Source organism: Pseudorasbora parva, chromosome 21 (genome assembly GCF_024679245.1).
Source record: "Pseudorasbora parva isolate DD20220531a chromosome 21, ASM2467924v1, whole genome shotgun sequence".
Lineage (NCBI taxonomy): Eukaryota > Metazoa > Chordata > Actinopteri > Cypriniformes > Gobionidae > Pseudorasbora > Pseudorasbora parva.
This window is the reverse complement of record NC_090192.1, coordinates 3,905,279-3,923,729: the sequence shown is the minus strand read 5'-3', so window position 1 is coordinate 3,923,729 and position 18,451 is coordinate 3,905,279. Positions and strand designations below refer to the sequence as shown.

At 38.9% G+C, this 18,451-nt stretch overlaps 2 protein-coding genes across 2 annotated transcripts; both read right to left on the bottom strand.

The window, feature by feature from the left end:
* Positions 1-1,944: 1,944 nt before the first annotated feature.
* gdf2 (growth differentiation factor 2) lies at positions 1,945-6,934 on the bottom strand. Its single transcript, XM_067429330.1, has 2 exons — positions 2,887-6,934; positions 1,945-2,802 (listed from the first exon to the last, which is right to left on the bottom strand). Exons 1-2 carry the CDS (start codon positions 3,230-3,232, stop codon positions 1,955-1,957), a joined length of 1,194 nt encoding a protein of 397 aa, XP_067285431.1. The 5' UTR covers positions 3,233-6,934; the 3' UTR covers positions 1,945-1,954.
* On the bottom strand, positions 6,931-13,415 carry gdf10b (growth differentiation factor 10b). The gene is made up of 3 exons (XM_067429329.1): positions 13,042-13,415; positions 11,166-12,037; positions 6,931-7,414 (listed from the first exon to the last, which is right to left on the bottom strand). The coding sequence occupies exons 1-3, from the start codon at positions 13,289-13,291 to the stop codon at positions 7,223-7,225; spliced, it is 1,314 nt and encodes a 437-aa protein (XP_067285430.1). The 5' UTR covers positions 13,292-13,415; the 3' UTR covers positions 6,931-7,222.
* Positions 13,416-18,451: the final 5,036 nt, after the last annotated feature.

Sequence of the window (18,451 nt, the reverse complement as noted above, 5' to 3'; positions counted from 1 at the left end):
GCATGAGCCGTTGGAGAGTTTTTAGATTTTTTTGTTAGTAACTATTTGACGATAAAGACTTTTTAATCTAAAAGTGTGCCATGGTAACCCTAATGTTTTCGTTGATGGACTATAACAAACCATAGACCATAGAGAACCTTTGCTGTACACTTTTCCCTAAAATGGACTCTCTTCGATTGGACTTTGCTTTGAAACGTCATTGTTGATGTAGACCTGAAACAATTCAAGTACACGTCACACTTGACAGCACCTTCTATTACTTCTAGGCAATTTTGAGAAGGTTAGATCATACAAACATGTTTATAGCTTTCTGTCTGAAACAATACCACATCCTGTTTAAAGATATAGTTCACCCAAAAATGTAAAATTTGAAGAATGTCAGTAACCAAACTGTTGATAGCCCCCATTATTTCCCCCCATATTATGAAAGTCAGTGGGGTCCATCAACTGTTTGGTTATTCTATTCATTCTTCAAAATATCTTCTTTTATGTTCAGCAGAAGAAAGAAATTCATGCATGATTGGAACAACTTGAGGGTGAGTAAATGACATAATTTAAATGTTTGGGTGAGCTATCCCTTTAATGGCAGAATTTGGGGGTGTTACTCTATCGCCCCCTTGAGGTTTCTTACTACCGTTTACAACAGGAATTGCAGTGCACCGGGCAAGCATTGCCATCTGTTTTTGCATACTTGTGTAGAGTGTGTTTCTGTATTAAAAAGTAAAACAAAAATCTCTAAGGGGGAATATCACCCCTGATGTTTTGGTCTATGCTGTCAAATAGTACTAAACGCCCCAGGGTATGTTCTCAGCTAGTCCACATAAGTGAAAACAGAATACCGTTTTAATCACGTTTTTGAAGCTGAATTTAACCTCAACAAGTTTTTTTATATTAAAATAATTCTTAATTTTGCTTTTAATAAACTCTTAAAAAAGGTTATATATTGGCATCTATGGTTGCATGAAGTATCTTTAAGGATTAGTTTATTCAAAATGAAAATTATGTCATTAATTACTCACCCTCATGTCTTTCCAAACCCATAAGACCTTCGTTCATCTTCGGGAAACAAATTAAGATATTTTCGATGAAATCCGAGAGCTTTCTGAACCACACATGGGTAGCAACATCATTGCAACATTTAAGGTCCAGAAAGAATGTAAAGACATGTTTAAAAGTGTTAGCAATAAGAATAAGTTTTGAGCACAAAAAACAAACAAAAATATCTTCTCTTCAAAGTCATTCTCCTAAGCTGTTTACATCAGTGCAGCTCTTCCTGGTTCTACCTCAGAATGCCGGCTCACTATTGGTCAACACTGTTCATGTGACCAACACGACCCATGTGTGTGATGCTGACGCAGAAGCTGACCAATAATGAGCAGCCGTTCGGATGTAGAACCTGGAGGTGTTACACTGTGATTTCTACGTCAACAGTGTTGGAGAATGACATTGAAGTGAAGAGATTGTTAAATAAAGTCGTTATTTTAGCCCAAAAAGTATTCTCGTTGCTTCATAACATTAAGGTTGAACCACTGTAGCCACACAAACTATTTTAACCCTGTCTTTACTTCCTTCTTGGGCCTTGAAAGTTGCAATAAAGTTGCTGCCTATTGCTGGTTCATTTGTTTTCATCCAAAATATCTTAATTCGTGTTCTAAAGGTCTTATGGGTTTGGAACGGCGTGAGGATGAAGAATTAATGACAATCATTTTCATTTTTAGGTGAACTAACTCTTTAACAGGTTCTTTATAGTGGAAAGTGATTATTTTAATTATTAAAATGTTCTTCACTTTAAGGAGAAAAATGGTTCTTTAAAGAACTGTTCACTGCAAGCTTCTTTGGGGAACCCAAACTGGCAGCGCTGTGCAACCCCCCTTTCACAACCTTTATTTTCAAGTGTGTAATGATAAAACAAATGCTGTTATTTTACACAGATGCTTGGGTAATCCGCCAAACACTACCTACATCCACACTTTGCTACTTTCATCTCCTCATAGAGGTGTCGGACCGTGATGACACCCTTTTCTTGGTACATGACAGCGATTGGGTCCAGTTTGGTCGGGACGCAACATGCCATGTTTGCCTTTTTCGGATTTCTCAGGTTAACCAGAGTTTGGATGATCGCATGTTTGGAGGGGCTTACATCATCCGTCAGGGGGAAATGGCACACCCCTTTACACTCATAAGCATCATATTCAGGTGGAGCCACAATCCATTTATGCCATCCGATGTCTTTGAAGTTCACCCTCAGCGATGTTCTCCGACAGTAATTGTTCTCTGCTTTCCTCTTCTTCCTGGGGTGCTTGTCCACAGGAGCATGATTTTCCAAAAATATCCGCTCCTTCTCATGAAGAAGCATCTCGTTGACCTCATTCATCGACTCTCCCTTTCTGTTCCCGAGATCATCCGAAAAAACTATCACGACGGCCGAGCTGTTGTCGTCTAAGCCCAGGCTTATGTCAAGGGATTTACCGCCGTGTTCGATTTCCACCTGGAGTTCACCCGCCCCGCATCCAGAATCGTGCCAAATCCTGACAGCGCTTGTCACGTCGAAAGCCTCCCATGTGTTTCTGGCCTCAGTTACGTCTCTCCCATCCAAAAGGTGTAAAATGTTTGTATCCTGCTTGTATTCTACGCCATAAACATTGATGGATGTGAAGAGGTCAGCGCAGGTGGTTTTACTTCTTTCCCAGAGAGTGAACAGCCTTAGCTGGACTGATGTGATCTCTTCATGGTTTGGGATGGAAACATTGAATAGAAGCCTGTGTTGTGTTTTGTTGCCGTGTCTGATGGAATAAATAACATCTGTGAAGAACATCAAATAGAGATTAATGGACCAAGTGAAGAACACTACCCAGTCATCAGAAATAGCTTTCTTCATGTACTTACCCTGTATGACGAAGCTTCGGATAACATCCGACCGAGGGATGGAAGTCTTATCAGATGCATATTTATTATAGAGCTCGATCATGAACTGAGGAGGTTGAACCTTTCTGTGTTCCTGCGGCACGCCTGATAAATTCAGCTTCCTCAAGAAATCCTCTTTCATGAAACCCAAAAAATTATCCAACTTGGAATTGAAGTCCTCTTCTTCCTCAAGGCTTTGCTCTTCTGCCTGAATGAACATTGCATCTTCCAAACTGCCAATGTCCCCTAAAGATTTCCCCTCGCAGAGCCCAACTGAAGTAGCAAAATTGATGGACATTAAAAGGAGCAAATATCGTAAACCCTGCATCTTCGTTTGGTTTCCAAAGTGGATAGGTGCCTTTCTGCGGCAAACTTTACATCTGACTTTCGTTTGTGGACGATCCTTTGAAATCGGGTTCCTCGTGTGAACCTCAGGTTCACTCCCATGTCCCACGCTAAGCAGCAAACTCTGGAAACCAAAATAGTAGCATGTCTATTCTTATCTTTGACACCGAAGTCGTGGTTTGAGCTTTGTTATCGTGAGGAAGCTTGTAGTTAATGAGGGTTCTGTAAACACTTTGGGAACATACTTTGAAAACTAATGAGTGTGATTTTGACAAACCCTTATTTACAGGGTCAGACTTCTGGCTGCTTTTACTAAAGAAACTCCATCACTTTGAATATGTTTGTGTGTATACGGAAGATGCTTCGACTAATCGGCTTCAACTATGATAAATATTAACATTATAGATTCCAGTGATTCCTTTCATCTTCATTTAGATTAATTTTCATTAAGCTGGAATCTGGCTATGTAAGAGTTAACGGGTCTGAGTTGACCTTTGCCCTGTTGTTGCAAACAACGTTTGTTCCTCATTAGGTCTTTATTCACAAAAAAAGGTTCAGTTAAAAAAAACAGACATACCAGTTTATATACCAGAAGAGCATTGGAGTTTAAGAAATGTTTGCATAAAAAGTAAATACAATACAGTTTGAAAAAAATAAATACTATTAAATACAAAACTCTCCTTTGATAAAGTTTGACAAAACCTCTAAGATGTTATTTATTTTAGTTTAATATATTTTCAATAGCTATGGCTAATCAATCCATCTGTTCTCAGTAACTTACGGGTCTGTCCCCGTAAAAATATTTTGCCAAATTGAGCACTAGATGGCAGCGTTATGCTGAATTTTCTCTTCACAAATGACCAAAAATGATGTGCACTTTTCTTTTCATGCAAGATTCCAGGGCTGAATCTAAAATCGCTCCTAAACTCTCAACCATTATTCCCTGTGTTAGTCCACTACTATAGATCACTTATAGGAGTAAATGAAATGATGAGTAAATGATTTGGGGGTCAGGTCCCCCCAATATTTGAAAATCTTACACTGCTCTGCTGCACTTTTGCATGTATGTTAGTGTGGCATATTAGTGTACCCGTATTGTAAAGTGTTACCATCAAATCAAAGCAGGAAGGGTTTACATTCTCTTATGGCTCATGCACACTTCACACAGACTAGCATGTTAATCTATCGCTTAATGCTATTGCAGAGACTCTATTCTGGTGAAATCACCACAAAAAAAAAGCACACAAATGTACTCCTGCTCTTAATATAAAATTATTGATGAACATCTTTGGATTAAAACCTTTATGAGGGTAGATTACAACCTGGAAACTTTGACTTACAAAATTTAAACCACCAGACCACTAGGGAATCCGAACATGAACATCGGATCTATGCATTTATTCACTAACATGAATTCCCTGACAGGACCACTATGCTCAAAGATGATTAATTGACTATTAGCATATAGTTTGGCTTGATTCTGTTCTGAGCAAGAACTCCCTGCACATCCATGTAGCCTTGCATGGATAAAAGCAGGGAGAGCAGTGATAACCCTACGGGGGTAATCTAGCACTCGGAAAGCGTACCTCCCATTGGGACGGCCATGTCTAACCAAGCCATCACCTGCTGTTAGCATCTCATTGACTCCCATTCATTTTTGCGTCACTTTGACAGGTGAATAACTTTACTTCTGAGGCGTTTAAAGACTCCATTTGTCCATTGTTTATTTCTAAAGAAACACAACAATACATAAAATCCTCCATTACCTTGTATCTTACACTATCGCTCCGTAGAAGCTGTGATTGTAAAAATAGGCTAACTTTTGCATCATAACCAACACGACTGTCGCGCAGTAGAGAAATGACCATATAGACAGGAGGAGACGCTCGGAAGCAATCTTTTACTGTCTATGAAGTAGTCGGGGGGACATGGAGACAAAGTCAAGGGAAAAGAATGGGGAAAAGCCCATAGTGAGCCAAAAGCAACGGGACAAAACATTTAAACAACATGATTCAGATTTCACTTTCCACATCCACTAGAAGACCTACAGCTGTCAGACAGGAGGCTCACGTCACATCTACGTCCTCAAGCTCAGTCTGAGCCGGCGCAGTACGCTCAGCCATCAGGAAGTGAGTGCCTCTGATTGACTTCACAATTCGCTGTTGAAGTCTTTGGGGTCGCTTTGTCCATTTCTTTTACTGTCTATGGACAAACCCCCTTAGGGTAAACAGAACATAAGCAACATAATGTATTGCAGATATCATTAATGTCCATATTAAAATGTACAACATAATTCAGGAATTTAGTCTGATTCAGGGGGAATCAGAATACCAAATCCTGACTGGATGAGAGGAAGAGCTGGGGATGGAGGAGTGTAAATGAGCCCTGGAGAAACGTGATGAACGTCCTGATGATACTGAAGGAGCTTATATATGTGTGCTGTGACAGACGTCATATTCCTATAGGTAGACATGATCAGCTGACAGTCAGCAGATGTGAGCTTGATCAACGTGACCTGCCAGAACTGTATACTTGAGCCCCTTTCACACTGCACATCGGACCCGCAATATTCCCGGAACATTGCCGGGTCACCTTCTGTGTGAAAGCAATCACATCCCGGGATTGATTACCGAATTCGACCCGGGTCGGGGACCTAGTAATATTGCGGTATTCGACCCGGGACGAGCGCTGTGTGAACAAAAGCCGAAACTAATGCCGCAACGTGTACATAGTTGTCGTGCGACTCCTAGAGCTTGTTTTTTCAATAATACAACCCTGCAGTGCCAGAAGAGCTAGTCTGTGTTTTAAACGCAGAGAGTGTTCGTATACAAAAGAAACTAAAATTAAACAAGCAGAAATGTGTGCAAACTGGACACAAGTTGAGACCACGGAGCTCCTTACTATCCGCGCTGAAGCTGAGATCGCTCGCCATTATACGTCACATCTGGATGTCATGTCTCAACTCGACCCAGGACCGTTAAGCGTTGTGTGTGAAAGCGCACATATTACGGTATTTCGCTGGCAGTGTGAATGGACCAAATCTAGCGTCCCGGGAACAAATGCCGGGTCGCATTATCCGTGTATTTGCCGGAATCGCAGTGTGAAAGGGGCTTTGGTGAATCTCGGGACTATATATTTATCTCAAATTAATGCAAATGTTATTTGCAATTAGTCCCAAAATTAATATTTCACAACTAGAATTAGACCTATAAAAAACAAAAAAACGAATTGGTCCCCCCAATTTTCAAGACATGGTTACGACCTTGGTGTACATCAGCTGTACACTCATTATTGCGGTGCATTGTGGGATTGAATGATAACGTCCACTATAATTTCGGACACCACTTCAAATGGCCGTCCCCTCAAATACTGAAGGTATAGAGGGCGATTATTGGATTCAGCCCAGGTGTTTAAACCTATAGGTCTAACTTTATCTTACAGCATACAAAATAAAAAAAGTCCCCCTGTTTATTTATGGGTATCATGGTAATACTTTACAATAAGGTTTCATTTGTGAACATTAGTTAACTATATTAGTTAACTCAAACTAAAAGTGAACAACACCTACAGCACCTCTTAATCAATGATAATTATTTAATTTATTAATATATTTTAGTTAATGCAGTGTGAACTACACAATTAACAAAGGTTAATAAATGCTGTAGAAAAATATCGCTCATGTTAACTAATGAGACCTTATGTAAAATGTTACCAAATTTATTTACAGAAATCCATTTAAGTCTCTATGTTCTTTAAAATTTGTCATGCAAAACAAAAACAGTTTGGCTTACTATATGTACTATACAATAAGGATTATATACAATGAAGTGAAAAGAGGATACAATGTTTGTGTGCAAAGATCCAATATTATTTGAGGTGTCGAGGTCTTATTTGCAGAGATAAAAAGTTCATTTTCGGCAGTCCCTTGAGCTGAGTTCATTGTGTTAACTGTCCATTAGCGACCCCGCTATCCTTACCGACAGGCACAGGTCTCCACAGACATGCTGGGATAGATCTTCACGATCATGTTCCTGCTGGAGTCCAGGAACAGCACAGCCAGAGAGCTCATCTGGTCAGGAACGCAGCACGGCTCAGGAACTCCCGGCACGATCCCCACGGCTCTCACTATACTCTGGATGGTGGCATGATTGGATGGATGAACAACCTGCATTAAGAAAAATGACTGTCTTTTAGCAAGGTGACGTGACTGCCTAAAAGCATTTCTTAGGGTGCGTTCACACTTGTCATGTTTGGTGCGATTAAAACGAACCCTGGTGCGATTGCTCGGTCAGTGCGGTTCATTTGAACATATGTGAACGCTGCCATCTGAACCCTGGTGTGCACAAACAAGCGGACCGGGACTGAAAAAAAATGGGTCCTGGCCCGCTTCCAAATGAACTCTGGTGCGGTTCGATTGATATATGAATGCAACACGGACCAAAGACATGTAAACGGACCAAAAACAGGACGTAACGTCACAAGATGCGACGCTACAAGTCAGCCGATTTAATGATGCGGAAAGATCGATCGGTGAATCCAAAATGAGTAACTTTAACGTTAGAGGGCAAACATGGAGCAACGAGGAGGTAAAGAGCCTCATCAATATTTGCTCTGACGAACATGTTTCGAAAAAGATAGCAAAAACGCACAAAAAGCGTGTGTGGTTCTTCTCATCAAAGGACCTGTTGCCCATTAGTCGGTACAGACGACGGAACGGCCGTCTCTTTTGCAGCAGATCTTCGTTTCTGTACAACGGAGGAAATCCTGCTGCTGTTTTGAATGTTTTGAACATTTCATGCGCTCTTCGTGAGTTCTCAGCGGGTAAAAATAATGCCATATGTACACGCATAAAATGATCGCATTTAATCAGCAAACAGCGTTGTTTTGAATGTTCGGTAAGCAGCTCCTACGTCATATAAGCCGACCAATCAGGTTGTGAGCGTCTCCCTGTGCCTTTGGTTTGGTAACTATAGATTCGCTGTTAAAAATGCAGGTGTGAACACTAAGCGGACCAGGACTATTATGTTTTGTTTTTGTGTTTTGGTCTGGACCAAACGAACTAAACTTACCAAACTACAAGTGTGAACGCTAAGTCCTATCCACTATATTTTCATATCAGGTCACCATGAAATCAAAATGGTCAAATCTTTTTTTTTATTTTATGGAATATTGCAGATGAATTTGCATCAAAATAACTTCCCCTCCCTCTTGCAGCGACATCTCTTCTCTCCTCTGATGATGAAGGCGGGGCAAACTGTCACTCACATGAGATTCACCAATAGCAAACCACAACCATCCAATCAGTTCCCCATGGACTAAATTAAGTCCCGTCCTACAATTTTTCTTGTTCGAGAACTGATTCCATTCAGATATACATCAGAAAAGACTATCACATTTTCCATTTCATGCCAACTTTAAAGGGTTAGTTCACCCCCAAATTAAAATTCTGTCATTAATTCCTCACACTCATGTCTTCCCAAACTCCCAAAAGAACTTTGTTTATCTTTAACACACAACTTAAGATATTTTTAATGAAATCCCTCCATTGACAGCTACACTAATACTAAATTGACTCTTCACGAATTTCATAAAGAGATCGTAAAATGGATCCAAATGAATCAAGTGGTTTAGTCCAGATTTTCTGAAGAGACACGATCGCTTTATATGATGAACAGATTAAATTTAGGCTATTATTCACATCTAAACATCCATCAACTCACACATCAGTTCTGATAAACATTTTCATGTTACGCAGCACGTTTGAGCTTCAGCAAGAACCAATGAGGTTCATTCTCGTGTTACGCAGCACGTTTGAGCTTCAGCAAGAACCAATGAGGTTCATTCTCGTGTTACGCAGCACGTTTGATCTTCAGCGAGAACCAATGAGGTTCATTCTCGTATTACGCAGCACGTTTGAGCTTCAGCGAGAACCAATGAGGTTCATTCTCGTGTTACGCAGCACGTTTGAGCTTCAGCGAGAACCAATGAGGTTCATTTTCGTGTAACGCAGCACGTTTGAGCTTCAGCGAGAACCAATGAGGTTCCTTCTCGTGTTACGCAGCACGTTTGAGCTTCAGCGAGAACCAATGAGGTTCATTCTCGTGTAACGCAGCACGTTTGAGCTTCAGCGAGAACCAATGAGGTTCATTCTCGTGTTACGCAGCACGTTTGAGCTTCAGCGAGAACCAATGAGGTTCATTCTCGTGTTACGCAGCACGTTTGAGCTTCAGCAGAACCAATGAGGTTCATTCTCGTGTTACGCAGCACGTTTGAGCTTCAGCGAGAACCAATGAGGTTCATTCTCGTGTTACGCAGCACGTTTGAGCTTCAGCGAGAACCAATGAGGTTCATTCTCGTGTTACGCAGCACGTTTGAGCTTCAGCGACAACCAATGAGGTTCATTCTCGTGTTACGCAGCACGTTTGAGCTTCAGCGAGAACCAATGAGTTTCATTCTCGTGTTACGCAGCACGTTTGAGCTTCAGCGACAACCAATGAGGTTCATTCTCGTGTTACGCAGCACGTTTGAGCTTCAGCGAGAACCAAAGAGGTTCATTCTCGTGTTACGCAGCACGTTTGAGCTTCAGCGAGAACCAATGAGGTTCATTCTCGTGTTACGCAGCACTTTTGAGCTTCAGCGAGAACCAATGAGTTTCATTCTCGTGTTACGCAGCACGTTTGAGCTTCAGCGAGAACCAATGAGTTTCATTCTCGTGTTACGCAGCACGTTTGAGCTTCAGCGAGAACCAATGGGGTTCATTCTCATGTTACGCATCACGTTTGAGCTTCAGCGAGAACCAATGAGGTTCATTCTCATGTTACGCAGCACGTTTGAGCTTCAGCAAGAACCAATGGGGTTCATTCTCATGTTACGCATCACGTTTGAGCTTCCTCAAGAACCAATGAGGTTCATTCTCGTGTTACGCAGCACGTTTGAGATCCTCAAGAACCAATGAGGTTCATTCTCATGTTGTTCTCATGCATCAAACATTGAACTTATGATCATGTTCGCTGCTGATTAATGTTTATATGTGAATAAAAGCCTAAATTTAATCTGTTCATCATATAAAGCGATTGAGTCTCTTCAGAAAATTTGGACTAAACCACTTAATTCATATGAGTTAGTTTAACGATCTCTTAAAGGGTTAGTTCACCCCAAAATTACATTTCCTTCAATAATGACTCACCCTAATGTTGTTCCACACCCGTAAGACCTCAGTTCATCTTCAGAACACAGTTTAAGATATTTTAGATTTAGTCCGAGGGCTTTCTGTCCTTTGAATGTAAGTGTATGCCCACTTGCTGTCCATGTCCAGAAGGTAATAAAAACATCATCAAAGTAGTCCATATGTGACATCAGTGGGTTAGTTAGACTCTTTTGAAGCGTTGACAATACATTTTGATCCAAAAAAAAACAAAAAATATGACTTCATTCATAGGATGAACGGAGGTCTTACGGGTGTGGAACGACATTAGGGCAAGTCATTAATGAAAGAAATTTCATTTTTGGGTGAACTAACCCTTTAATTAATTTTTTGAAGCGTCAAAGTGGTAGTTGTGTAGCTGTCGATGGAGAGTACAGAACTGGTTCAGATTTTATTCAAGAGATCTTCATTTGTGTTCTGAAGATGAATGAAAGTCTTACTGGTTTGGAACAACATAAGGGTGAGTAATTAATGACAGAATTTTTATTTTTAGGTGAACAATCCCTTTAAGTGCAACTTTCTTTTCATAATTAGGCCAATTGTATTGTCAAACTGGTAAAATTCTAAAATGATTTTACCTTAATATTTAAATCAATATTTCATGTCCACATATTTATTTTATTTTGATGAGCTGCCATGCAATAACAGGATAATATCTATTCAAGCGGTTATTAAAAACAAAAATATGCAACATAAACTTTTATTCCTTTACCTTTGGAATCGGGAATCCACAGGTTCCTGCACAATAGTAGGCATCAAATGCTTTCGGAGCTAATATCCATTCGCTCCAGCCGATGTCGGCGAAGTCCACCCTCAGGTAACGACGCGTACACACTCGAGGTTCACTCCACTGCTTGCGTCTCGCTTTTTTCATGGTCTTCTCATCAAAGGTGAGCTCCTGCGACCCTCTCAATCCCTCGTGATATTCCTGGCCTTTTGACATCGGTTTGTGCTTTTTTGCAAAAAAGCCGCTGTCCCATAACTCCCTGCTCTTCAGATCGTTGTACTGGACGTCAGGAAGGTAGTTATTCTGGAAGTGATCAACTCCCCTCCTGATTCTAGAGCTTAAGGAAGCTGTGGGCGCTTTGGTCCTGGTCTCCTCAACCACAGGAGATGGACTGTATCTCTGTAAACTCATAGCAATGCTGTTTGGTTCTGTTATGGCAATGTCATCAGCGTATACAAGAATGAATGGCAGGCTGTGAGGAGACAAACGATCATGACGTCTGTGGTGACCAAAGTCTAACTCGACCGTAATCGAGAGTTCGCCGTTCACATGGGCTTGTTTGATGGCTGATGATACGTCTGTAATCTGCCAAAGCCCCTTTCTGTTAGGGGGCAATGTGATGTTGCACAGCTGAGAGGGGACGGCAGCATTTGGGGATGTTCCCTTAATGATGAGCTGTGCCGTGTTGAGGGACTGAAGGTACTGGAGGCGGCATGCAGCTCCACGGGAACGCCGGCAGCCCCAAGGCCGCTGACGAGCTTGCTGGTCAAGAAAATGTAGCGTTGCCGTCAGTATTACCTCGGAGTCGGGGATGGAGGTCAGGTTGAAGTGGAAAACAACTTTGTGATGGGAGAGCTCTGAAACATAGCATTTAAAAACGGTCATAACAAACAAGTAATTGCTTGTCAATTCAGCGTGGGTTTTTCGCTCATGCATGCATGTGATTGACCAGTAAAGTTCCCAGACAAAATCCTCATAAACAACACATTTTTCACATTCTAGATTTAACATCCGACCACATTCTATGGTTTACGAGGTAGTTTAATAAAAAGATAAACACGGCTCCTGAATCAGTTTCTGGCCATATGGTAGTGTTTAGTGAGCCGCTCTCAAGGTTTCTTTCTTTCCTTTTTTCCCCTGTTTCCACTAATACCCTCTCAGTGTTTTAATAGTGCCCCTCCTGTGGAAACTTAGCAGCTCTGAAAAACTTAAATAATGGGGAAATGCTTTCTGTCCATGTATTCACATTATACTTATTATATATAATGTGATTCGTTTTAATAGGTGCTTTTTTTGTGTAATGGATATTCAAAAGATGGATTATAGATATTTTGTCTTGTATTTCATCAAGGGTTTCCAACAACTGAATACTATAATTAACACAGTTCTCACTTTTAACTATTAACTATGATAAATTGCCTCAATAAACACTTAATTACTGCTTATTAATAGTTAGTAAAGTCGTTTTTAAGTTTAGGTATTGGGTGATTAAGGGATGTAGAATATGATTCTGCATAGTTAGGCATTAATAAATTCTTTATAAATACTAATAAACAACCAATATCCTAATACTAAGCATGTTAATAAGCAAGTTAATAGTGAAAATTGCTATATGTAATGAATGGATAAAACTAAATTATAGTTTATATATTATAGTATTATATTGCATTTTATGACTTATGTAGGCCTAATGTAGCTTATTTATACATTATATTTAAGGGTCTATATGAAATATAATTGAAATAATAATGAAAGTTAAAATAGATAATATTTTGGAAGCGCAAAAACTGCGTGATATGAATTATGAACTACTGCACAACATGCATTGATGTTATAGTTGCATTTTATATATTTTACTCACCTTGGACTCCTCTAAAGCTACGGATTGTATTGACGTTCTGTTGTCGTTGTAGATGATGATACTTCTTGCTGTATTTATCATAAACTCTGTACATATTAACAGTCATCATGTCTCGAGCAGGAGTGTGTAATGACGGTTCTGTTGCAGGAATATCTCCGTTCAGCTCTGACGAGTTCACCAAGCAAACTTTGACGATGTTAAGACAGAGAAAAATGTTAGCCACCACAGCACAAACCGATGCCATATTCATACCGAGTCCTTCGCAATGCCTTTATAATTGAGCGCACTGGATGAAAGTGGTGGTAGACTGATGGAAAGCTCCGCGTGAGGAGGACTGGTGTTGGAGAAGAATGAGGTCTCGCGCTCATACACTTGTTTCTCTCTGCCGAAGCGATGATGACAGAAGATGACGTGCCCGGCGTGCAGCCAACGAGAACCTTAAAGCATCTTTCTGATGCGATGCACTGCACACATCTACCGAGCGCTGTTATTGTCAAATTTCAAAAGAAACATTGCTATCACTTTCAGGATAGTAACATACCAACTATTCGTGTTAAGTTAAAGTAGCCTACACATAAAAAAGAAGAAAAAAAAAGAAAGTAGCTACTGGTAATTTTCTGCCAGTAATCCAGTAATTTACGGAAATTTCTGTTTACCCTTAAAACACAAACTAATGCAACGTGTCATTCAAAATGCAGGTAAAAAAACGTTAAAAAACAATACGGAAAATTCCTTCACAGTAGCCTACATTGTGCCCTATTTTTGCAGTGTACTATTTGTATGCTTTATATCAGGGCGTGGATTGTTTTGCAGTGTCATTTACAAGCACACACTTTACAAAACATTTGAAGAAGTTAAAATTAAAAGATGTAATTTCTGTATACAGTATAAAAAGTTTAGGAAGGTTGGAAATATACAGAAAAAACGCATTTGTATGAAGAGGAGCGTGATGTAGGCTAACACTATAGTCAAATTTTGAGGGGTAGGTTATAAATATTATAACCATTTAAACTGAAATGATTAATCACATGCGTTAATGCACTAATTTTTTTACTACATTAAATAAAACCAGAACAAATATTCTAATAATCATGTCCCCTGTCCCTATAGTGCATCCTGGGGCCATGTGTTCCCCAGGTAAGCGACGCACACACACCCGGCCATCCACGTGATGTAAAAGAAAACGTGATTCTTCAGACCAGGCCACCTTCTTCCATTGCTCCGTGGTCCAGTTCTGATGCTCATGTGCCACTGTTGGTGCTTTCGGCGGGTTCAGCATGGTCACCCTGACTGGTCAGCGGCTATGCCGCCCCATACGCAACAAACTGAGATGCTCTGTGTATTCTGACAGCTTTCTATCTGAACCAGCATTAACTTCTGGAGCAGTTTGAGCTCCAGTAGCTCGTCTGTTTGATCGGACCCCACGGGCCAGCCTTCGCTCCCCACGTGCATCAATGAGCCTTGGCCGCCCATGACCCTGTGGCCGGTTCTCCACTGTTCCTTCCTTGGAGCACTTTTGATAGATACTGACCACTGCAGACCGGGAACAGCCCACAAGAGCTGCAGTTTTGGAGATGCTCTGACCCAGTCGTCTAGCCATCACAATTTGGCCCTCGTCAAACTCACTCAAATCCTTACACTTGCCATTTTTCCTGCTTCTAACACATCAACTTGGAAGACAAAATATTCACTTGCTGATATATATTACATAGAAATTTATATTATAAGTCATTTCAATATTTATTATGCTTATTTATGTATATCCCATCCACTAACAAGTGCCGTGATGAAGAGATATTTTAGGGTTATTCACTTCACCTATCCTCATCGATGTATACAAATGAATCTGACCACTTACATTTTTGGTCTATCCGGATGTGAAGAGACTTTCAACTAGCATAAAAAAAGTTTCTGGAACAAATGGCCTGTAAAATGCACAGCATTTTGTGAGAAGGACAGATTATCTGGGACAACCCACGTTCTGGAATGTAAATGTAAATGTAACCTCTTCAGTCTGTTCCTTTGGATTCGAACAGCTCACAGTGCTATAGCCCTATGAAAGAGGTGGTGACAAGCCATTAAAACACTTCCAGCTGCACTGTTCAGCACAGTTAGGGATTTCTATTCACACTGGGCTTTACATGCCCTCAGTTTGTTCTCAACTTTGCCCCATAATGAACGATGAAGCAAAAAGGTCTGTGATTATACGCAATATCTTACAACCCCACATCCATTTCTGTCTGCACGCCTTCACTCAAGATTAAACAAGCTGGCTTTAGATGCAGAGTTTGACCCATAATTCACCTGAGCAAAGTAAATAATCAAAAATGTCTTTATAATGATAAATATGTGTGATTCTAAACATTGTACAGCCATAATAATCCATCTTAAAGGGGGAAAAAAATTGTTTGCAAACTAAACTGAAAGGTTGAATAATATTGTGGAATATATAATAATTTGCCATTCATTACTTTTCATGGTTGTTTAAATTATGCTCACTGGAAAAAAACTCATAGAAGCAAAAATGTCCAGGTCTTGTGTCAGGCATTTACAGTAGAGTTTCAGAGTTATAAATGGCTGCTAAAAGAAGGTAAACCAATCAAATCTTTCCAGTGTTTAATCTGAAAATGACAAATATGTCTGGTGCCCTTTAATAAATCTCGACAAACCCTTTGCAGCCTCTCAAGACCGAAAGCTCTCTCTGATTCTCAAGCTCATCTAAACTAAAAGACAGTGTAAGCAATGTTGTTTTTGGACCCTCACCAACCTCCTAGTTTTTTCAGATTGCTGGCTCCAGTTAAATAACCATTTTGACTGATTCGGTCATGGATGTCCGTGGGCCATGAAAACCTCTGTCAACCACCTCATCTGTGCCAAGATTCATCATGGCTTGCTTTTTGACAGCTCCAGTATCTCAGAAATATCCGGCATTTAGAGACCGGTCGTGCAAAACGGGTGATGAACAGAGCTAAATAAACTACATTTGCATTTCCTGAAGGGAAGAGTCATCCGTGATTCAGAGCAGCCTGAAACTTTACCATTGCAAAGTCACTTGCACGCTCTTGTAAGAACATCAAGACATAGTTATGGAAACTTGTTTCCGCCACAGAATAAAAAATTAAAAAGGCAATTGAGACTTTTTTTCGAGTTTAAATTTCGCAATTCTGACTTGTGGGATATAAAGTCAGAATTGCGAGTTACACAGTCAGAATTAAGAAATATAAAGTCAGAATTGTGAGGTCAGAATTGTGAGATATAAAGTCAGAATTGTGAGATATGAAGTCAGAATTGTGAGATATAAAGTCAGAATTGTGAGATATAAAGTCAGAATTGTGAGATATAAAGTCAGAATTGAGAGATATAAAGTCAGAATTGAGTGATATAAAGTCAGAATTGTGAGATATAAAGTCAGAATTGTGAGATATAAAGTCAGAATTGTGAGATATGAAGTCAGAATTGAGAGATATAAAGTCAGAATTGTGAGATATAAAGTCAGAATTGTGAGATATAAAGTCAGAATTGAGAGATATAAAGTCAGAATTGAGTGATATAAAGTCAGAATTGTGAGATATAAAGTCAGAATTGAGTGATATAAAGTCAGAATTGTGAGATATAAAGTCAGAATTGTGAGATATAAAGTCAGAATTGAGAGATATAAAGTCAGAATTGTGAGATATAAAGTCAGAATTGTGAGATATGAAGTCAGAATTGAGAGATATAAAGTCAGAATTGTGAGATATAAAGTCAGAATTGTGAGATATGAAGTCAGAATTGTGAGATATAAAGTCAGAATTGTGAGATATAAAGTCAGAATTGAGAGATATAAAGTCAGAATTGAGTGATATAAAGTCAGAATTGTGAGATATAAAGTCAGAATTGAGAGATATAAAGTCAGAATTGAGAGATATAAAGTCAGAATTGAGATATAAAGTCAGAATTGAGAGATATAAAGTCAGAATTGAGTGATATAAAGTCAGAATTGTGAGATATAAAGTCAGAATTGAGTGATATAAAGTCAGAATTGAGTGATATAAAGTCAGAATTGAGAGATATAAAGTCAGAATTGAGAGATATAAAGTCAGAATTGTGAGATATAAAGTCAGAATTGAGTGATATAAAGTCAGAATTGAGAGATATAAAGTCAGAATTGAGAGATATAAAGTCAGAATTGTGAGATATAAAGTCAGAATTGAGTGATATAAAGTCAGAATTGAGAGATATAAAGTCAGAATTGTGAGATATAAAGTCAGAATTGAGTGATATAAAGTCAGAATTGTGAGATATAAAGTCAGAATTGAGTGATATAAAGTCAGAATTGTGAGATATAAAGTCAGATTTGAGAGATATAAAGTCAGAATTGTGAGATATAAAGTCAGAATTGTGAGATATAAAGTCAGAATTGAGTGATATAAAGTCAGAATTGAGAGATATAAAGTCAGAATTGAGTGATATAAAGTCAGAATTGTGAGATATAAAGTCAGAATTGAGTGATATAAAGTCAGAATTGTGAGATATAAAGTCAGAATTGTGAGATATAAAGTCAGAATTGTGAGATATAAAGTCAGAATTGAGTGATATAAAGTCAGAATTGAGAGATATAAAGTCAGAATTGAGTGATATAAAGTCAGAATTGTGAGATATAAAGTCAGAATTGAGTGATATAAAGTCAGAATTGTGAGATATAAAGTCAGAATTGAGTGATATAAAGTCAGAATTGTGAGATATAAAGTCAGAATTGAGAGATATAAAGTCAGAATTGTGAGATATAAAGTCAGAATTGAGAGATATAAAGTCAGAATTGAGAGATATAAAGTCAGAATTGTGAGATATAAAGTCAGAATTGAGTGATATAAAGTCAGAATTGTGAGATATAAAGTCAGAATTGAGTGATATAAAGTCAGAATTGAGTGATATAAAGTCAGAATTGTGAGATATAAAGTCAGAATTGAGTGATATAAAGTCAGAATTGAGTGATATAAAGTCAGAATTGTGAGATATAAAGTCAGAATTGTGAGATATAAAGTCAGAATTGAGTGATATAAAGTCAGAATTGTGAGATATAAAGTCAGAATTGAGTGATATAAAGTCAGAATTGAGTGATATAAAGTCAGAATTGAGAGATATAAAGTCAGAATTGAGTGATATAAAGTCAGAATTGAGTGATATAAAGTCAGAATTGAGTGATATAAAGTCAGAATTGTGAGATATAAAGTCAGAATTGAGTGATATAAAGTCAGAATTGAGTGATATAAAGTCAGAATTGTGAGATATAAAGTCAGAATTGTGAGATATAAAGTCAGAATTGAGTGATATAAAGTCAGAATTGAGTGATATAAAGTCAGAATTGTGAGATATAAAGTCAGAATTGAGTGATATAAAGTCAGAATTGTGAGATATAAAGTCAGAATTG